Raw genomic sequence first — 20,729 nt, forward strand, 5'->3', positions numbered from 1 at the left:
TGATCAAAATATTATATATTATACTGATTTCCATGTCAATTTAATTATCATATGAGTTTTTTCACTTACTTTTAAATGTACAATTCATGCTACAGTTTTTCCAATTGATACGATAGACGACGAAGTCTAAAGTCGGGCAATGTTGAAACGTCTAAGTTTAGTTTAAATGTTGAATCTAAATAGAGAGTCACTTTATTGATGTAATTTAGTATAAATTTATCGCAAGGATAATTAAACAGGTTCAGAGTTAAATAACTTTCATTTTCAATATCAGTCACAACTTAATAAAAAATATACCCACATTCATTTATAATACGAGCTTAATATTGGGATAAAGTTATAACAATTGAACAAGGGCTATCACTGAATTCCTTTATATTTGAGTGAGGGTATTTATTTAATAAGTTGTATAACCAGAGCGCACCTATAGTCCACAAAATAATATTTGTAATACGCGTCAAGGAGACTAAATTCCCGTAACGCGATGAACACAGAGTTGAAATTTTCGGAAAGGACGTCACAATACCATTTTCGTAAATATATTATCGTATCTTGAACTACACAGGAACAAACAGTGAAGTTAGAAGGCAGTTGCAAATAAGTCGCTTATTCACTCAAGATGATGTATACGAGGGAAAACATTGTTTATAATAAAATAGATTAATTAGAGCTTATTCGCGTATTATTATTCATGCTTTTCAATTTTTAATGACTTCTCAGGCTCTTTATCACTTCAGTACTGAAAAATGTTGAATTAGTTGTAATGACTCTGCCTGAAAATATTCAAATCACAGGCGACATACATTTTTTCCGTTTATTTTTAAATTTTTGTGGCTATTTATGTCTTCAAATTTAAAGGCTTTTATTTAAATTAATTATTCCCTTCAATCGAAGGCTGACCATTCTGGAATAAGCTCATTTTATTCAACGCTCACAAGTTACTTTCCCCCAAAAAGTCATTCTCATGATAATTGGGCTCATACTGGTGATGAACTCCCACTGTAGGTTGGGGAGGTGGAACACGTGGAGGAGGTCGAGGTTTATTTAAATTGGAAACACGATTTTCAAATGAGGGTTTGGGTTTCAGAGGAGGTCTAGGCCTGTTGTTAGACGGAGGAACGGCTGTGTATGGTGGGTAGCTTGTCAACGGTTCCCCGTAGCTTGAGTACCGACGTTCTGTATTGGGATTGTAAGGTTGGGATGGCACGGATGTAATTGGCCGAACTCTGGCTTGTGCATCAGTTTCATATTCATATCTGCTGGCATTAGGGGCAGCAGTTGGTACTGCTGAAGATGAGGTAGATGAGTCCTGACTCCAGTCATTCATAGATCTGGCGTCACCAGCTGAGTGGTTAAATGGATCCGATGAGTGTGACCTGAGGGCGGCCCAGTCACCGTCGTTGCTGAACGCCGCATTTACATTCCCTGAAAGGACAAACGTGGTAGATAAAGAACCGTTCAACTTATTGGGATTCATACTAAAGAAATTTCCTCAGCTTTGGATAAATAATGCTTCTCATTGACTGAATTTTGTTGGTATGATTCATTTTTGTGCACTGCGAATTTTAGTGCATTCACAGGATGAATGATTTCAAATACTGGTTTAGTAGCCTCTTTCCTAGCCTGAAAAAGAGCATCTTGTTAGTGATAAATTAAGTCATGCACCCTCTGTGTCATTCGTTACACGGTGCACATTGTGGTTACTTTTCTCCCAAAATATTATATACTGTACAGTTCTAGATAAATTTTCAACGATAATAAATGGCGAGGAAGAAAAATTGAAAGCATTTAAATAATAAAACAAAAACATACTGCATACATGGGATTCAAAGTAGCGATTTTACGCGAAAATGCGCACAAAAGACGATACTCGTGCACAGAAGGGGGATGCGACTACAATTATTTGTTGATTGAAAATTTCGATATTGTTTATCATGGGAAGAACAAAATGCAGAAGGGACCACGATATTAAAACTCTCATTTTGATGGATGCACGATCGTTTGAAAACATTTGGACGACAAAAAATCTGCCATTGTTTGAAAAAGTCAATGCATCTATATAAAGTTATTGCGGAGTTACATCAAAAAACTGGGTCAACTGCCATCCGCTTGCAAAAACAACGTACGAAAAGTTCACTGCATCATTGAAGGTGCATTTTGGAAGCAAACTTACAAAACCTACAACTGATAACTACAACTGATATATCAAGTGTAAAACAGAGACTGATGTAAAAGTAACAGATCACTGCATCGGTCACCATATTGGTCAGATTGAGCCAATTAACGAGTGAAATCACGTTTGCAATGTTAATGGGCTTACCTTCAGAGGTGAAACTTGTGGGTGATCTCAGGTACTCGGCGAAACACTTGAAGACAAACAGGTACTGTTGCTGTAAATGCATAGTAAACTTAGTTATTAGAGATGTAAATAATGAGGCATGTCTTATAAAATAACACGTTGAATAAATTAAGAGTTGTGGCCTTAGCTTTCGTAAATTACCTTTTACAATTTTTTTAAACAAAATTGACGAGACTGCTCCTTTATTTGCTATGCAGTGGACAGGGAATAGAGATTTTGAAGGTTCGTAATAAGAAAGCTGAATTAGTTATTTCGGTATTACTGCCGTACATAATGATGAAGTCTGTATCTTTAATGATTTTCTCTGCATCTAATTATTAAATTCTTGCTCGCCATTATTCGATTGCATGCTCCTTCAATTCTCGAAAGACCTCGAGCTTGTAATCCTAATTATAATTTTATTGATTAATATCAAAAGTGCAGACATGGTTTGGAAAAGAAGCTGAAACTAAATTCTAAGCTAAAAATTTATTCAAATCAATTATTTTAATAAGGTGACGAAAATGGTAGAGAGAAAACCATTAATCGGTTAGCGAAAGTTGTGATCATTAGGGCAACATGGGGCAGCGCGCTTCCCCCCCCCCCTTTTAAACTAAATTTTTGATGAAGTTTCAATTGATACGAGGTGGTTCTTTGTTTTGTTTAAAGATACAACTAATGAGGAATGTATGATGTGAATTAGACGACTATTCAATTTTTAATGAAACACTATTTTGTTAGAAGTGTCAAAATGGGCCCATTGCCCCACCCCTGGGGCAATGGGCCCATGGGCTTAGGGCAAGGCGCCCACCCTTGGTCCATTTACCACAATTGCATATTTTTCGTTTAAAAATGATAAAACAACACTTTACAGTTAAAAATAAGAAAAATGTAATAAAAAATATGACATTCATTCATTTATTAACAACTCAAAACATCATATCATTAACTTGAAAAAAATATTCTCTTGACTTAAAAAATATACTCTTGGCTTTCTTCACTGACGTGAAGAAAAATATTTCATTGACATAACAATATATATACTTGACTTGAAAAAGATATCCTTGCGATAAAAAATTCGTCCTTGACATGAAAAAATGTATCCTTGACTAGAAAAAATATATTTAGTTGATCAGAAAAAAAACTTCGTTCCAGTTTCGTCCATAATCCAGATATTATGTGCAGAGAATTCGTACCTAATCGTGATTTCAGCCAACACCGTAAAAACTCATCAACTTTTGGCTCATTGGTGTTGACTGAAATCAACTTTTGGCAAGGCAAGAGTCAATAACTCGATAAGGGGTCATAAATACGCATAACTAGAAACAAAACCTGCTGCCTCGAGGCGGCAAATCAAAAAATCATGCATTATGAAGTGTAATTTGTAATTCAAAAATCTAGTCATAGTATGAAAAGGTCATTGAGACAAATCTAATGATGTATAACACAAGACTTCACCATGGGCGCTTTGCCCCGTGACACTCGTGGGCCCGTTGCCCCACTAGGTATAATTTCAATTTATATCGTGTCAACATTTTATTTCAAAAGCTAATAGTCTAAAGGTGATCTCAAAATTATCCCTATAAATATTATTTTCAAAATATAATTCACAGTGATTTCAAAAGCTTCATCTACAGTAATCGAAAACATTATGCCCCGTGACACGCGTGGGCCCGTTGCCCCACTAGGTATAATTTCAATTTATATCGTGTACACATTTTATTTCAAAAGCTAATAGTCTAAAGTTGATCTCAAAATTATCCCTATAAATATTATTTTCAAAATATAATTCACAGTGATTTCAAAAGCTTCATCTACAGTAATCGAAAACATTTTTATTCAGCAGCAAAAAATTTTTTATTTTGGCTAACACAGTTATTCACAAATAACCTAACGCAAAAACTTAGCAAAACGTAAATCCGTACACTTCATCCCAGTGAAACTGTCGACGGGCGGTAGAGAACACGGACCAATATCTGCGATACTTAGCGAGAAACCCGCTATGGACCCATGACCCGCAGTGGGCTCGCTGCCCCATGTTACCCTATGTATTAGGAAACTTCGAAAAGACACGATGCATGAGTAAATAAGGCATTATTAAGTCGGTATGTCCGGTACTCAAACGACTGTATCGACGCATCACCAATAAATATTTAGTAAATTAAGATAGGAGATTGGAAAATGTTGGGAAATATGTATCATTTGCAAAGTATTAATTTAAAATGTAGGTATTCGGTATCGTATGAGATTTTTCGCTTGACTATTTTAAAAACAAGCGTTTTATTTAATTTGCGTAGAATTTTAAAACTGCGAACAACTAAAGTTTCTTCTATTTGGTTTCAGACGCATTAGCTGTGCATGTTGACGAAGTCGGTGAGCAATTTCTTATTCCTCACGGTCAATTTGTACTTTCCCTAGGGTTTACTTATAAGATCTATTATTAGCTTACAATTGTTGTTAAATCCGCTTTGCTAACCTCATCCGTAGAATAAGAATATAAATCAAGGGTTCTGCCGCCTGGTCTAATGGTCAGTCGTCATCATCATCAATTATCTATTGTATCGAATTATATTTACCGCCAGTGACAGCCTAAAGTTATACCGCCTCGACGCATTGTTCCAATCTCGCTATAATTCATTATTTGAAACTAAAAACTTTCGTGAAGATTGCCGTTTCTGAACCAATTTCCCACCGCTTAAACTGATACCCAGTATTTTTTTCAATTATTGATGGAATTTTAAAATTTAAAAATTGGAAATTTAAACCTAAGGTTCATAGTGTTTTCTGTGTGCAAGTGATGTTTTGATCATTTATTATAACCGTAAATAGATTACCCGTACATATTAAATGATTTATAATATAAATTTATTTCTCCTACAGTAGACATTTAATCCGATGCTGATACTGGCCGGACTAACTTCATTTCGGGTGGATAGCTAGAGGTCAGCATAGCCCAAGTCCACAGTGCGATTCATATACCTTCCCGAGCGTAACGCAGCCGGGCATCTTCACGGCTTTTGACACAAAGCGCCCACCACAACAGCGCCGTTCAGTCACAGGCCGGAGCGCATACAGGCCGGAGCACAACTGGCCGGGGCCCTACCGCAACAGCTACCTCTAACGTCCATCCTAATTAGGATGGACCTCACCTCAGACTTGAGTTCGTCTCTGACTTGACCTCGCCCCTGACTTGATCTCACCTCAGACTTGACTTCACCTTAGACTTGACCTCGCAGTAAACATGACCTCACTATATATTTGACCTCAACTCAGTCTTGACTTCGCGTCTGGCTTGACCTCACCTTACACTTGACTTCACCTTAGACGTGACTTCACCTTAAACTTGACCTAACTATAGATTTGACCTCACCTTAGACTGTACGAGCAAGTTCCTGTCTTCCCTGATCTTGAGGATGGTCGCGTCGATGTCGATGGGGGCGCCCCGCTGGTGCTGCTGCTGGAGGTTCCACAGCGCGATGAAGGTGCCCGTCCTGCCCACCCCCGCACTGTCGTTGCAGAAAAAGTAATTTTTTAGGACAGCGTATTAACTTCATACCTGCAGCGCAATTAAAAATAATATCCTTTTCCAATCGAAAAAAATGTGACACTTTTTAAAATAATTTGTTATTTGGCAAGGATTTGAAAGCAAAGAAAAGAGCCAGAAAATTCACAATTTCTTATGCGAGAAAACGTTTCGGAGTCCAACTCTTTTCTTTCGTTTCAGATTTGTGGGAGCCTCTGAAAACTTGTCCAATGTGGCCCCAGTGGGAGTCCAACTCCATCGTCAGTTCAAAAACCTAAAACGCATGCACAAACAATTAGCAAACAAAAATTCACATTGAAAATATTAAAAGATAGATTGTCAAATGAAAACAAATAAAAAGGAGGTAAACATGAGCAGACAAACTTATCTATTTGCAATTTCGAGTGGATATGAACTATAAGCGGCATTGAGACTAGTCTTTTGTTTAAAATTTACAGGACTAAATACGTAAAAATATACGTAAACAAATTTTATAAATATAAAATTTGTTTACGGGCTTAAGCACCAGCTCTTTTAGCTTTTGTTCTTTCCGCTTCAAATTAAATGGGATTTAAACGCTAATATACCGCGGCTTTCGCATTTGCTCTACTAATTTCCATGCTATGCATTCAGAATCTGAATTTTCACGTAGTACCTTTTCACTAAATATGTTTCCGTCGCAACTGGTGTATACTCAAATTAAAAAAATTGTCTAAGCAATATCCTGAGATTGATCCAGAACGTGACAATAGGAATGCAGTTTATTGTTCGTTTCCTTACTTTGGTCCCGTTTTGGAGACTATGGCTATAAGGAGTTGGAAAGTTTTGTTCTCTAAATATCTCCCAAATGTAAATCTTCATGGAATTCATGGAATTCATATATTACTGGTGAATAATTTTAAAATTTGTTCTTTTTCATATATAACATATATAAAGATACACTCTCTGTTCTTATGCAATCGTCCCCAGTTTATCAATATAGTTGTGCGCAGTGCGCATCTGCGTATGTTGGTATGACATCATGTAATTTTTATACTAGACTGGAGGAGCACAATATTAGGGAAGGAGTTTTAGAACAGGAAACCTACTTGCGCATCCCAATCATTCAGCAATACCCGTTCATGCCAAGAAGTGCAACGTCCCGGTGTCCGATAGTGATTTTAGAGTATTAGCCTCCACAACCAGTTTTTTCCGAACTCCGAATTTTAGAATCCCTGTATATTTAAAACAAAATCCTAGTCTAAATGCCACTTACAGTTCATTTCCCCTCGAAAATGTCACTAGATAGGTTTGTCTGCCCATGTGTACCTCTTTCATATATGTTTTCATTTGACAATTTATTTTTAAATATCTTCAATGTGAATTTTAGTTTTCTAATTGTTTGTACTTGTGTTTTAGGTTTTTGAACTGACGATGGAGCTGGACTCCGAAAGGTTTTCTCGCATAAGAAATGGTGAAAGTTATGGCTGTTTTCTTTGCTAGTGAATTTTTGATATAATTGCGATTTAAGCAACCAAGTGATCTTAATTTGTTATTTAATCTCATTTACACAACATCATCACCTGCAGTGTACAAGGATGGGGGCAAGAGGCTCCGACTCCCCGACACGCGCCCTGACGCTGCTGATGAGCCTCAGCAAAGCGGCCTCGGACGCCGGCACGTTGAAGTCGGGCCACGACGTGAAGTGCAGCTGCACGACCTCTCTGGCAGGGCTGGGCTGTGAGGAAGAAAAGGTAAACTCCCATGATTTCACCACCTGAATAAAATTTTATGGTTATGTACATATATTACATTAGATCAAAGTGGCCGATCAATTCGAATCTTCTGAAAAATTGTGTAATAAAATCAAAATTACGTGTTAAAATTCTGCTTATCTATGGAATGCATATGTTTAAACTTTAGTTTAGATATTATATCATACGGTAGAGGTTAATGTCCTGGCTAAATTACAAATGGCCACCTCATCAAGCCAATCAGGAACAATGTAAAGGAAAGTAGTTTAGTCATTCCGGGTTTCCTTATTCTTCTTGTAAAACTGCGGGAAAAATATCGCACATCAGAACAAATGAATATACAAAACTGAAGATTTATACCAATTATACCAAGTAATTAAAGATCCAATGTATCAGTGTCGCACAACTCCTGGCTAAAATAAATATGAACGTGGGAACAGATACAATCACTAGTAACTTACGTGGATGGCTTGTGCCCTAGTTTTTAAATTCTAAATTGTGAACGGAATTTAAGCTTACTCTACGCTGTCAAAAGAAAGAAAACGATTTTACTTCACACTGGAGAACTATAAACTAACTACTATAACATGAACAAGACAATACGACAACTATAGCAAATTGGCCTAAAGATTAATTCAGCGCAAGCTTTCAGCAGAATCTCAACTCCTAGGAACATCAAAACTGTAATGAATGGCAGGGGGCTGCGACCCAGAATACAGCTCTGTGCCGGGCCGTAAGGCTACAAACTAAAAGTATATGTCGCACGCGTACTGGACACGACAGTTAAAGAATTATTCTTTTGAAGCCAACCATATTTTAACATTAAAGCCACAGGTACGTTTTTCAAATGTACTTCTACATTTCACCGAGGAATAATTGATTAATTGGTGCTATTTCTGTGATAATTTTTATGTGCTTATGCAATCTTCGCCCGCCATTGCTGATTTCTGAAAAAGCAACTGAGGCAATTATTAAAATGCTTTCCTGCTAACATTGAAAACGGTTTTGTGAGCAATCAAGTAAATGGCAGGTGAAATTTTTCAAATCTTTGTGAAATTCAGAAAATTGTTTCAAAACAGCCCAGCAGCTAACATGGTGCGGATACTCTACGAGCATTCAACCAAGCAATGACTCCATGAATATGAATTGTAGTCGAGTTAAGGGGACCGACCTAGCTCCGGAGAAACTTCTACAGTTATTATCCGATCATCATGAAACTTCACATACATACGTAAAATGTAAAAATAAGAAACCCACCTCCCTTTGAGGAGCTGTCACAAAGTCATTTTTCGACGCACAGGGACGATACTTATATCGTTCGATGCGCAAGAAAACAACCTTTAAGATGAGATAAGAAACAGAAAAACTCAACATTTTCAAATTTTAGCTAGGTCGGTCCCCTTAAACTAAAGACTAAACGTTCAAGATTGGGACAGGCTGATATTTTGCTAATTTCCAAAAAATAGCCTCACTTCTCTAAGAAAATTCTAATTTCAGGTATTTTGATTCAATTTGATGTGTGCCTATATGTTACCCTTCCTGAATTCCACCTTAAATGAAAATCTTGGGCCTACTCTATGAGCCTTCGAGTGCGCGCGACCATGCATTTAGCCCACTGAGCCACGGAGACGGCAGTCACATAGAGTCGCAGTTTTTGTTTTGTGTTGCGCGCGGTACTACCAAAATAAATCTTGGATTTTATGATCAACTTCTTGTGTGATTGAATGGTATAGACGTCGCTCGTTTACATTATTATTGACAAAGGAAAAGCAGTGCGTTGAGACACTGTTGTGATTTAGTTTTCGACCTAGTGTGCAAATGTAGAATGGGTCATTAAAGTTTTAGCATTGACGTAATAGCATTTTATTAGAATCCTAAAAATATTTCTCTATTGGAGGCTTAGGAATCGTAGTTCTTCATCATTTTGTGAAGAAATACTTCTTACCGGATGAAATTCATTAACAAATTTAACAGCATAATGGTCTACCGAGCAGCTGGGCGGATTAATCGTACGCATGCAGTGGAGATTCGTGGCATTCATGAGCGGCGGCGCCGCACTACTACCTTCTGTGAGAGCATCTGGCGCACTGGCTAAAGCGCACACATCAATCATGCAGCCTTTACATGCGCGTTGAGACATCTATTGGGTGTCTCACAATTGTGAGACGCCCAAGGGCTCGAAATTTTCCCTCTGTGTGGGTAAACTTGTTTAAGGGTCCAAATTGTATATCGAAAATATGATTGTTAAATAAATGCAAAAATATCATCAGTGTTTGTTTACGTTTCACCAAAATTCTGGGCTGCACATTGAAATGAAAGCATCATTTTTATTGTGTTGAAAAATTCCGCGTGTAAATGAGGATATAATTTTGCACGGACAAGGAAATGATCAAAGATCCATGGGTATCTAAGGAACTCACGTCATTTTGCAGGAGGATCCTGCGCTCAGTCCAGTCAGGTCCTTGATCTTCATTCATGAAAGTCATGACATATTGGTCAGCCATGATCGTTGGCTTCCTCGTCTCAGGCCAGTACATGCAACATTTTTCCTGCAATAAACTTATCATTCGTGCCTGATACTTGAAGCGCATGCAGTGTTTTACCAATAATAAAATGAAAATTAAAGACCCTATTTTGTGTTTGAGAATGTTATCAGGAAAACAAATAATTATGAACACTTCCATTTGGGTCAAAATCTATTGTCATGAGATCAGGAACATGATTCCATACAACGTTGTAATATTTGTGGTAAGTTGAAAGAAGCCCTCGTTTTTTGAGTTCTAAAGAGCCACTCGTGTCTCATGTAGTAAAAAACCTATGTAAATAGCATATGCATGAGGAACAAAACTTGCGTTCGGGTTCATGACCATAATTACCTTCTCGCCCTCGAAACAGTTCGTCAACATGACTATAATTCGCACTTGTTCCTGCCAGACCATTTGCCAGAAATCTGACACTGTCCCAGGCTTCGGTCCCTGACTCGCGATGAAACGCACTCTGCCGACTGCGTCCTGGTGCCGCCGAAATTGCATATCAAATAAATTACAACGGAAGCTCAATTTATAATTTGAGCTTTAAATTTCATAGATATTTATATCCATTAGTTTATGTTACTATATATTCGATCGTACGATTCTATCGCTAACTTGGGCCATATGTTGGATTTCAAAAATTGGTCACATATAGAGCAAAACTAGCAAACAGAAGTTGCCTACTTGGGTGGCAACTTGAAATTAACCGTTATATATGAAAATTTTTACTGTTCCTTTTACCACGTTTTACTGACTCTTGAATGTAAATCATTCGCGGACAGATCTTTTGAGTCAGTGCATATATTTGTGCGAGCCTTAAGCTTTGTCCCTCTTGCTGCTCTGGTTGATAGATAGATTTGATGCAGCTTTTACCAGACATTTGAAACTGCTACATGCCTTGCCTGATCCTGCTGCTCGCTGATTGCCTGCCTGCTTCCGCCCCTTTATGGGGCATCAAGAGTTGAGTCTTGTAAATCATGGAAATTAAACTGGATTCAAGGACACCCTTCACCACGACTCTAGTGCAGCAAGTGAAATTGATTGCTCCTTGTGGCGGGCTGTTGACGAGTACTGAGAAAGAAATTGATTCCTTTGAGTAACTTGCCTCAACCTTAGTGGAGCACCCAGGGAAGTAATTTGCTGGTCCACTGAGGGACACTTTTGCCAGCCTTACAAGTGCTTTCCATTTATGCACTCCCCAGCAGGATTTCTTAAAGTAACTGGTTTTTACATTGTCCAGGTGTATTGTGTCAGTGCAAATATGTTTTTATTGTGACGTTCTAATAAAAATAATCAACTTTAGATGGTAATTAGGTATTGATTTTATTGTCTGACCGTGCTTTCGCCATTTTTAACTATATAGTGTGATGTCAGCCAGTTTGAGTGTTCTTCGTCAACCGGTCCTTTTGTTTTAGTGATTTGGACTTGCTATTGCAACAAGGGCGATTTGCTACTGCAACAAGGGCTGAGGGCCCTGGTGATTTCATGAGATTTCTACTGTGTTTTATTTAGCAAGTTTCTCCTTCTAGCGAGATTTGCTGTTTCCATACCATCACAACCTTACTAACCCCATTTCATACAGCACTAATTGCGGGTGTCTGCGTTTTGTTGTTTGTATGCTGGCCCCAGTGTTCCATAATATATTTTCCTAAGCCGTGCCCAGGTGGTTTCAGTAGCTTTACATGCCAGGCTTGTCCACAGCTGTGCCATCTACCTCTTAACTTTCAACATTAAACTTACCGGGACCAAACGCCTACCCTTACATTTTTGTAAGGTACGCCTCCCTTACACCAAAAATGTAAGGGTAGGCGTTTATTCCCGGTAAGTTTAATATTGAAAGTAAAGTGGTAGATGGCACAGCTGTGGACAAGGCTGGTATGTAAGGCTACTGAAAGTCTGAAACCACCTGGGCACAGCTTAGGAAAATATATTATGGAACACTGGGGCCAGCATACAAACAACAAAACGCTGACACCCGCAGTTAGTGCGGTATGAAATGGGGTTTGTAGAGTTATGATGGTATGGAAGCAGCAAATCACGCTAACAGGTGAAACTTGCTCTATAAAACACAGTAGAAATCTCATGAAATCACCAGGGCCCTCAGCCCTTGTTACAACTAGCATTTCACAAGGCCTAATCACTAAAACAAAAATACCGGTTGACCAAGGACACTCACGCTGGCTGACATCACACTAGTTACAAATGGCGAAAGCACGGTCAGACAATAAAATCAATACTTAATTACCATCTAAAATTGATTATTCTTAGTAGAACGTAACAATAAAAACATATTTGCACCGTCACAATAAACCTGGACAATAAAAAAAAACAGTTACTCCCAGAAATCCCGCTCGGGAGTGCAATAGGGAACCACATAACTGGAAAGCAATCCTAAGGCTGGCAAAAGTGTCCACCCAGTGGGCCACCAATTAATAGTCACTTCTCTGTATGGGTGCTCCACTAAGGTTTTGGCAGGTTACTCAAAGGAATCAATTTCTCAGTACTCGTCCACAGCCCACCACAAGGAAAAATCCAATTTCACTTGCTGCACTGGAGTCGTGGTGAAGGGTGTCCTTGAATCCAGTTTAATTTCCAAATTTTTCTAGACTCAACTCTTAATGCCCCATAAAGGAGCAAAAGCAGGCAGGCAATTAGCGAGCAGCAGGATCAGGCAAGGCATGTAGCAGCATCAAATGTCTGGTAAAACTTGCATCAATTCCATCAACCAGGGCGCAGAGGGACAAATCTTAAGGCTCGCACAAATATATGCACTGACTCAAAAGATCTACCCGAGAATGATTTACATGCATGAGTCAGTAAAACTTGGTAAAGGGAACAGTGAAAATTTTTTCGTTGTTCTCTTTACCACCATTACAGATTTATACAATTATCATTTATACAGATTTATATTCTGTATGCCTCCTATCCTCACCTTAACGTAGCTGGCGTTGATGTAGTCGGTACCCCATTCATGGTATAATTTAACTCGCGTGTCGTCGACTGCACAGCACCAGAAAGAATTCACTCGATTGCTTGCTCAATGCAATTTATAACATCAACAATTCAATTGATAACACGAATGATGAAACGTACCTGAATACAAGTAATGACTTACATACCGCTTAAAGTACAAGAAAACTTTTTAGGTTTCAGTTTCATTTCAACCTCAAGAGCTTCAAATTTGTTTCAAGTTTACCGATAACATTCAGTCAGGAAGCTTCATTGGAGCTCGTGCAATTTTCTCAGAGAATTTCACAATTTCGGCAACAAATTTTTCCGAATTTTCGAGACACAAATGAGGGAATGCTCGTACTACTCACAGGGAACAATATTCGTATAACGATTTTTCGATAAATTCTTGCGGGTGGAAGCTTCGTTCTTTGGGGCTTCTCTGCTTCTCGCGTTCAGGTCCTCGAAGGCCGTCGTTAGCTTCTGAGGGTCGTCTTCGAACTGCTCAGTAATAGTTTGATCGTGACACAAAAAAGTATTGGAAATGCAGTATAATTAGTATTTTTGAAGCTAATATCGTGAAAAATACGAAAAGTTCGTACAAAATCTGTTCTCAAAATCTGTTTCAAAATTTATTATTTCTTTTGTACTTTCACAAATCTTCATGATGCTATTACGATTCCGGTATTGAATGTAGGTAAAAGAAAATCCTCTCTGAAGAGCTCCCCATTGGATCATCCCGAAACATGATAGCATCAATTAAAGGACTGATAGCGGCGTCAATCTTACATTCCTGCCCTTTGGTGACCAATTAATTACCATTTACTTTTGTCCTAGCTAATACGCTAATTTAAAACTCAAATAAGTCGAGTATACGCGTCAATTATACTTAACTTTCAGTCAATTGATTTGTTTGTAAACGGCAGTTACAATGCAGTTCAGTTGATTGAATTGCTTTACCGATAACATATTAATTTTGACGGCAACATTTTTTCAGTTTTATTATACCTCGCTCGTCTCTCTATTCAATGAAGCAAATTCAAATGAAAAAAGACCGAATAGGCTATATCTGTTTTGAAAACATTTCTGTCAAGTTCTAGAGGAGTAAGTTATCTGCTTCATATTTTGATATTATGCCTTAGGACATAGACTTTTAGTGTCATTCATTAATTTTTGGGATGTCAATGAGCAGCAACGCCACTTATATCTACACATGCAGTGTGGTAGATGCATTATTACCTGTCGTACTGTGTCGAGCAGTCCTGTTCGAACATCATCGTGTCCAGTCGGACTGTGAGGAAAAACACTTAAATATATAAAAATTTGATTGCAAGCATCCCAGACATGCACTCATCTTAAACTTCGTTAAAGCGCATGATAATGAAGGCAATTTGGAAGAGCACAAATTCGGTGAAATATGTGTACTTCATTGATAAATCTGCGAAAGAGTAAACTGTGAATATAAAATTAATGTAGAAATACTAAGTGATTCCCTATTCGATTTCTAAATAATAATATTATTACTACAGTGGGACCTGTTCCCGTGAGATTATTCTCATTTGCATCTAGCATTTGACCCTAATAGTATAATATTTCAAAAAAATGTGTCACAAACGATCATACGTTTGGGAGAAATTGGACGGCGGTGATAAGAACTTCTTGCGAATGTCGTCACGTTTGTAGATGACAACCACGAGCCCCACGACCAGCGCCACCCCCAGCAGGCAGCCAATGACGATGCCCGCCACGCCTCCAGACTCGTTTTCTAGCGAAGTAATGAATGGCTTCACCTCAGCATTACCTTCTTTATTCGTGGCTGCCTGTAGGTGAGAACCATCCAATGATAGTATTTGCTTATGAAAGTTTCTGTAGATGACATCAAAGCTCCTCATTTCAAGGCAGAGTTAGCGAGCCTGCATGCTATATCATGGATAAATCATATATATTAATTCAATATGTTCTTATTTTATATCCATTTTATGCCTGTATTGAGTGCGTTGGGCATACTAATTCTCAATATAGATTGAAAACAAAATCAAAATTAGCATGAATTTACAAGGCGGCAGCGTGCGACAAAATACTCTCACCTTCATGTTTTATTCGTCAATAGGTCGATATTGCCATAAGTGTCGTCAGTTACCTCAGGTAAACACCATGCAAACAGGGTAATCATGTAATTAGTGCCATTGGACTCACCCGCACACTAATGTTGTACTCTGTGCTTGCACTGAGGCCGACCACGGTACAATTGAAGCGAGTTTGATCATCCGAAGCGGTAATATTTTTGTTGGTGACGAAGTCGGTGCCGCGGCTGCTTATGACCGAGTAGTAACGCACGACGCCGTTTAGTGTCGCTGGCGCGTCCCACTGAACGACAAGAGCGTCACTCCGCGCCGCCAACAATGTCAAGTTTTGAGGTGCACTGGGAGCTTCAAGAGGCAGTGAGAAAATATTCACATTAGATTTCTCAAAAATTAAACATATTTAAACAAATTAAATGCCGCTGAAATTTATCATACCATGCAAATACCAATATTTTCAACATAAAAAAAATTTAAAATCATTTAGATTCATTGGGAAACTGCAGCGAAATGCAGCTATTAGCTAGTTTCAATGACAGTTGAAAGTTTGATATTAATAATTTACATATACTAGAGAAAGGGTTCAGTCAGATAAAATGTTATTAGCAAGATTCCATCGGACCTGCGTCAAGCCGAACACAAAGATTAAGGCACGCAGCAAGAGTGACTCAAGAGTATTACCCGCCTCTGCCGTCCAGGCATAGCAAGCGCCAGGTGCCCCGGTCACGGTTTCCTCCACAACGGCTTTTACTTGAAACGAGTAATTGGAGTACGGAATCGGATCTTCAAGCATGAATTTGGACTCTTCAGTCGAATTCGACGAATTGAATTTATTGCCGGACCACCTCACATATACGTCCGAGATGATAATAAATCTGGTGATGTTACATGTGGTGATTGGTGCAGTCCAAGAAAGTTCAATGGAGCCGTCATTTCGTTGAGGGCAAAGCAACGCTTCTGGAGCTTCTGGTTCTGCATGAGAAGCTGTCGTTAAGAACTTCAAGGCATTGCATTCAACTCTAGTTACTTTTCTAATACTGAAATATCTGCATCATGAAAAATATCTGCGTCAAATTTTAATGTTACATAAACTTACACAAATTATTTATTTGAAAAATTGAAAAAAGTAATTAATTAAGATAAAGCACTCTATTACATCAAATTCTTGATAGAGCAAATTAAACCAGCAAGTCAATTCAGTTTCACGACTTGCTAATGACATGCGATCACTCGGAAGCGGGTCGAGAGGACTGCTAATGAATCTGGACTAGTCACTATATATATTATACCCTGATTAAATTTGCTCTATTTTTGAATGGCTTCGTGGCGGTGACACACAACTGTGGGTGACACACAACTGTGTATTAATGACAGTGGTGGACACACTTCCGCTAATCCGCAAACCGCTAATTAGTGAATTTTCCTTATCGGATTTGCTTTTCAGCTAACTTTGAAAACAATTAGCGGACCAATCAGCTTCTTCTAAATTTAGTTCAACTAACTGGCATTCTGATATGTTTAAAAATCTCTTCTGATAGAAAATTCAGGCGTGAATATTTAATCCTAAGTATCGTTAGCCAAGTGCCACACTGATGGCTAATAACATCAACATATGTACGTCAAGCAATCACGTCTTGTGTTACTGCTACATAATTGGTTGACGCAGCATCTAGAGGCTGATGTTTATCAAGGGCAATGAATATCACCTCGAGCAGATGTAAGGCAAGCCAGAGTAAACGCAGAAACAGTGTGTAACCCTGCTTTTACCCGTGTGTTTTCATTTCTCACTATTTCTTATTCGTTTAACACTTTTTTATTTGTTTAAAAAACTGTATGTTGAATGTCAACTACTGCTTAATCTCATTTGTTCATTTAAGTATTTATGTACATCTTGATCATCATCTGATCTTGGCATACTATACCTTTTTGGAAAGCTCCTTGTCAATGCTACAACATATTAAAAGTTCAGCTCTCAAGCTGTGTTTTTCAGAGTTTCAGAGCCCCCAAACAATTAACCCAAGCTAAATTGATAAACTAAAAGTTAGCGGTTAGCAGTAAATTCAGCGAAATTTCTAGCGATTATGGGTTTAGCGTTATAAAAGCTGACTTTTCAATTAGCGGATTAACGGTTATTGAAGCTATTTTTTCGGTAAGTTGTGCTCACCATTGATTAATGATAAATAGTTCATATTTCAATCGTGATTCTGCACAATGTGGGAAGTACACTCGCCTTCAGCGGGGCTCCATTGCATAGAAGTTCTCGCTCCCTCGCCACGGCTGGTGGACGCCGACACGAAGAAGTCGTAGATCTGGCACTCGAACAGATCTGGTACTTCGCACTCGTAGCTGTCACCAGGCGTTGTAATTATCTGGTCATCGTTTTCTTCACTTCCGCTACCCGCGAGCTTCCAGCGGATCGTGTAATTGGTGATGATGCCGTTCTCCTCCTCGGGAGCTTGCCACGTCACCAGCACTGATGTGGAGTTGAGAGCTTCGATGTTGAGATCAGTTGGTGCGCTGGGAACTGATAGGATAGGATAGGTTGATAGGAAATATTAGAAAAGACTGTCTTCAAGCCAGTCCAACATGTAGGCTATTCAGCCAATTGTTGAAACATAATATCATAAAAGAGCCTTTTATAATTACTCATATCCAATCAATTAGATATTTGTATTAGTTTGTATGAATTTATATCAATATTTATCAGTATTTACACCCATACTAAATTTTACCATGAAATACAACGACCGTTTGTCCAAGATAGCATCTTTTAGCAATGTTAATTATATTACAATGTTATTAGTTACAATGACTTTGTAAGTTTTAGCCTAAATACTACTAATTATAAAATTCTCTAAACTAGCAGAATATCTCAAAAATATATACGAGTTAAAACCTATTATATAAAGTTATGCTCAGGTGTCATTTCAGCTTATATCTACCATTCGCATCGGTCCAAGCGTTTCAATTCCATTTTCGTCAAAATATAAAAAAATATAAGACGAACGAATTTCCAATCTTTGCAACTGCGATGCATAATCCTACGCGAATACGTAGTAACCGATCATGCCCTGACTTAGGAGACCCCAACATGACTGGACAAAAAATTATCACGGGGCAGACGAGCAACTTGGGTTTGCACAAATATTTTTATCTAGTCATGCACAGCGAAACTCTCAAGAAAATAAGAGCTGATTAATAATTCAGCAAATTAATAAAATAAATTCGTTTTTTTTTCGGAAAGCAACTCGTTTGTAATAAAATATGTACCTGCGAATAGTTGTGTTCATCTAACTCAAACACAAGTTGCCTGACTCGTCATCATCATGCCTCACAATATTCCCAACTCACCATCTTCCTGCGTTGCGGTGTAAGTTGGCAGTGAAGGCTCCCCCGCCCCAGCTGCAGTCGCCGCCACAACAGAGAAGGAGTAGTTGCTGTACGGCGTCAAACCAGCGATATTTATCGTCGTAGTCTCGGAATATGCAGAGTTAACCTCCAAGGTTGCGTGGTTTCCCCACATGACCAGACCGCTGTACACAACGGTGTAGTTGACGACCTCGCATTTAGTGGCAGGTTTGGTCCACATCAGGTTGACGCTACGACTTGCCACGGACGATACTTCAGGAGGTGACCCCGCTGGCGGTACTAGGTGTAGAGAAAAGAACCGCGAGGAGAAAACTCATTCATAACTTTTCCAGATGGCCTGCATATTATCTGACGTAAATTTCTGGCTAACGGACGTTAATAGACATATTGGATACAATTCAATTTTTACGTAAAGTAATATTGAAAAACAGTTATATCCTTCCTAAATTTCAAAATATAAATCCATTTCTTGACAGAATTTTTACCTTCATTAATCTGAAATCTTCCTTCCAAAATCTGAATGAAATTAGGCATGCACCTGCTCTGCTCACCTGACACGTCAGTTTCCTGGTTCGACTGAATTTCATCTCCAGGTCCAGCGCCTGTAGTTGCTGCAACAGCTACGGTGTACGTATCACAAGCGTTCAGGCCCGTAATTTCTAACCGAGTTTCAGTGACATTCTGAACTGTTGCATTTCCCCCCTCTCTCCACCACCTAACTTGGTAGTCCCCAAGCAGACCGTTCTCCTGTCTGGGTTTCAGCCACGTCGCTGTGAAGGATGTCGCCTGCACGGCCTCGAAAGTCAGGTTCAGTGGCGCTGAAGGCTCTGAAATTTGAATAGACATAAGATTAGCATTGATACCGCTAAGTATTGTTTTTTTTCTGGTAAATGTCTTTCAACAGTAGTAATGTCCACGTTTATTTATATGACTTACACAAAAACTCACTGGCTTCGTCAGTTTGAGTCACGCAGGTTGCAAGATGAGGTTCGTCCCGCGCGCTCAAGTTGATGGAGTAATTCGCGTAAGGCATGAGGCCCGTGAAGTTTACTGAAGTTTCCCTCGTGGTGATGTTGTCGTGTGTCGTCTGCTGGTCCCCCCACATGGCAACCCCCGTGTAGGACACGAAGTACTCCACGCAGGCCCCCGGGCCATCCCACGAAACGGGAATACTCTGGCCGAGGGCATCACACGTAAATTTTGTGACCGCCACAGGACCTGAGGGAGCCAATTAAATTTTCAACGCATTAAAAGTGAGCTTAATTAGTTGCGTCAAAAGAAGCGCCAATTACTGAGAATTTTTCGCAGCACTCTTACAAATTTGCTTGCTAATTTCTGAGTTAAGGAACCAATTTTTAGTACCTGTTTAATTAAAAGCATTAGCAATGTCTATTGCAAAATCTAAAATTATTATTAAATATTGATGGCATGCACCGAAGGCCCCTATCTGCTTATTGCAAAATCTAATATTATTATTAAATATTGATGGCATGCACCGAAGGCCCCTTTCTGCTCAAATTTGGCAAGGCAAAATGACGGCAGTTCTATGTCCAATAATGATTTAATCAAAGATGTTTCAATTTAATATTCAAGCTAGAAATGCAACATAACTAGCATCAGAGAGGATTTTTTTTTCACTCTACCTTTACGAATCGAAAAAAAACTAAGCTCGCCCAGCTCACCATCCTGCAGGGTGTAGTCTGCTGCGGACGCAGGGGTGCCAGTGTCGACCTCAGTGCCCCCATCTAATGCAGTGGGCTGCACCGTGACGGTGTAGAGAGTGCAGCTGTCTAAGGTCGGGTACACATCACAGGCCGAGGTGCTGGTAGCAGGCGAGTCAACGTAACACGATGCAGTAGCGACGCTTACTCCATCAGGTATCCATGATACCAGGTACCTCAAATCTTCAGCAGTTGGCTCCTGCAGCTCCCACGTCGCGTCGATCATCGTCACATTTGGGAAAAGCTTCAACTGGCTCACCACATCTAGAGGTAAATTAGTTTACGATTAAAAAGTATTCTAATATTCAGACCATGAGCGGGTTGTAGAATGTCTGCCGAATTTTAAATTCAAGTGACTTATATTCCTCGATTGTCCCTGTATCGTGTTATTTAATGGTGTGCAGGTTAATGTCAAAAAGTTTGTTGAACAATTAATTAGCTCAATTGAGTATCTTGACGCAACCTGGATAGTCCAATAACCTAC

General features: G+C 39.0%; 1 protein-coding gene across 2 annotated transcripts in view; it reads right to left on the minus strand.

Annotated features, from left to right (window-relative positions):
• Window positions 1-275: 275 nt before the first annotated feature.
• Window positions 276-20,729, minus strand: part of LOC108664549 (receptor-type tyrosine-protein phosphatase H-like) — a 29,289-nt gene continuing 8,835 nt past the window's right edge. For both annotated transcript variants that reach the window (XM_018151158.2, XM_018151157.2), the window contains 17 exons: window positions 20,207-20,509; window positions 19,473-19,742; window positions 19,076-19,351; window positions 18,507-18,803; window positions 17,386-17,679; window positions 15,837-16,127; window positions 15,271-15,503; window positions 14,698-14,894; window positions 14,314-14,365; window positions 13,446-13,575; window positions 13,058-13,125; window positions 10,471-10,605; window positions 10,015-10,143; window positions 7,424-7,578; window positions 5,709-5,844; window positions 2,321-2,390; window positions 276-1,425 (listed from right to left, as the gene is read on the minus strand). In XM_018151158.2, the coding sequence (XP_018006647.1) occupies window positions 932-1,425; window positions 2,321-2,390; window positions 5,709-5,844; window positions 7,424-7,578; window positions 10,015-10,143; window positions 10,471-10,605; window positions 13,058-13,125; window positions 13,446-13,575; window positions 14,314-14,365; window positions 14,698-14,894; window positions 15,271-15,503; window positions 15,837-16,127; window positions 17,386-17,679; window positions 18,507-18,803; window positions 19,076-19,351; window positions 19,473-19,742; window positions 20,207-20,509 (3,530 nt within the window). In that variant the 3' untranslated portion in view covers window positions 276-931. The remainder of the gene's footprint in view (window positions 1,426-2,320; window positions 2,391-5,708; window positions 5,845-7,423; window positions 7,579-10,014; window positions 10,144-10,470; window positions 10,606-13,057; window positions 13,126-13,445; window positions 13,576-14,313; window positions 14,366-14,697; window positions 14,895-15,270; window positions 15,504-15,836; window positions 16,128-17,385; window positions 17,680-18,506; window positions 18,804-19,075; window positions 19,352-19,472; window positions 19,743-20,206; window positions 20,510-20,729) is intronic.

The sequence above is a fragment of the Hyalella azteca genome, unplaced genomic scaffold (assembly GCF_000764305.2).
Source record: "Hyalella azteca isolate HAZT.00-mixed unplaced genomic scaffold, Hazt_2.0.2 contig6214, whole genome shotgun sequence".
Taxonomy (NCBI): Eukaryota; Metazoa; Arthropoda; class Malacostraca; order Amphipoda; family Hyalellidae; genus Hyalella; species Hyalella azteca.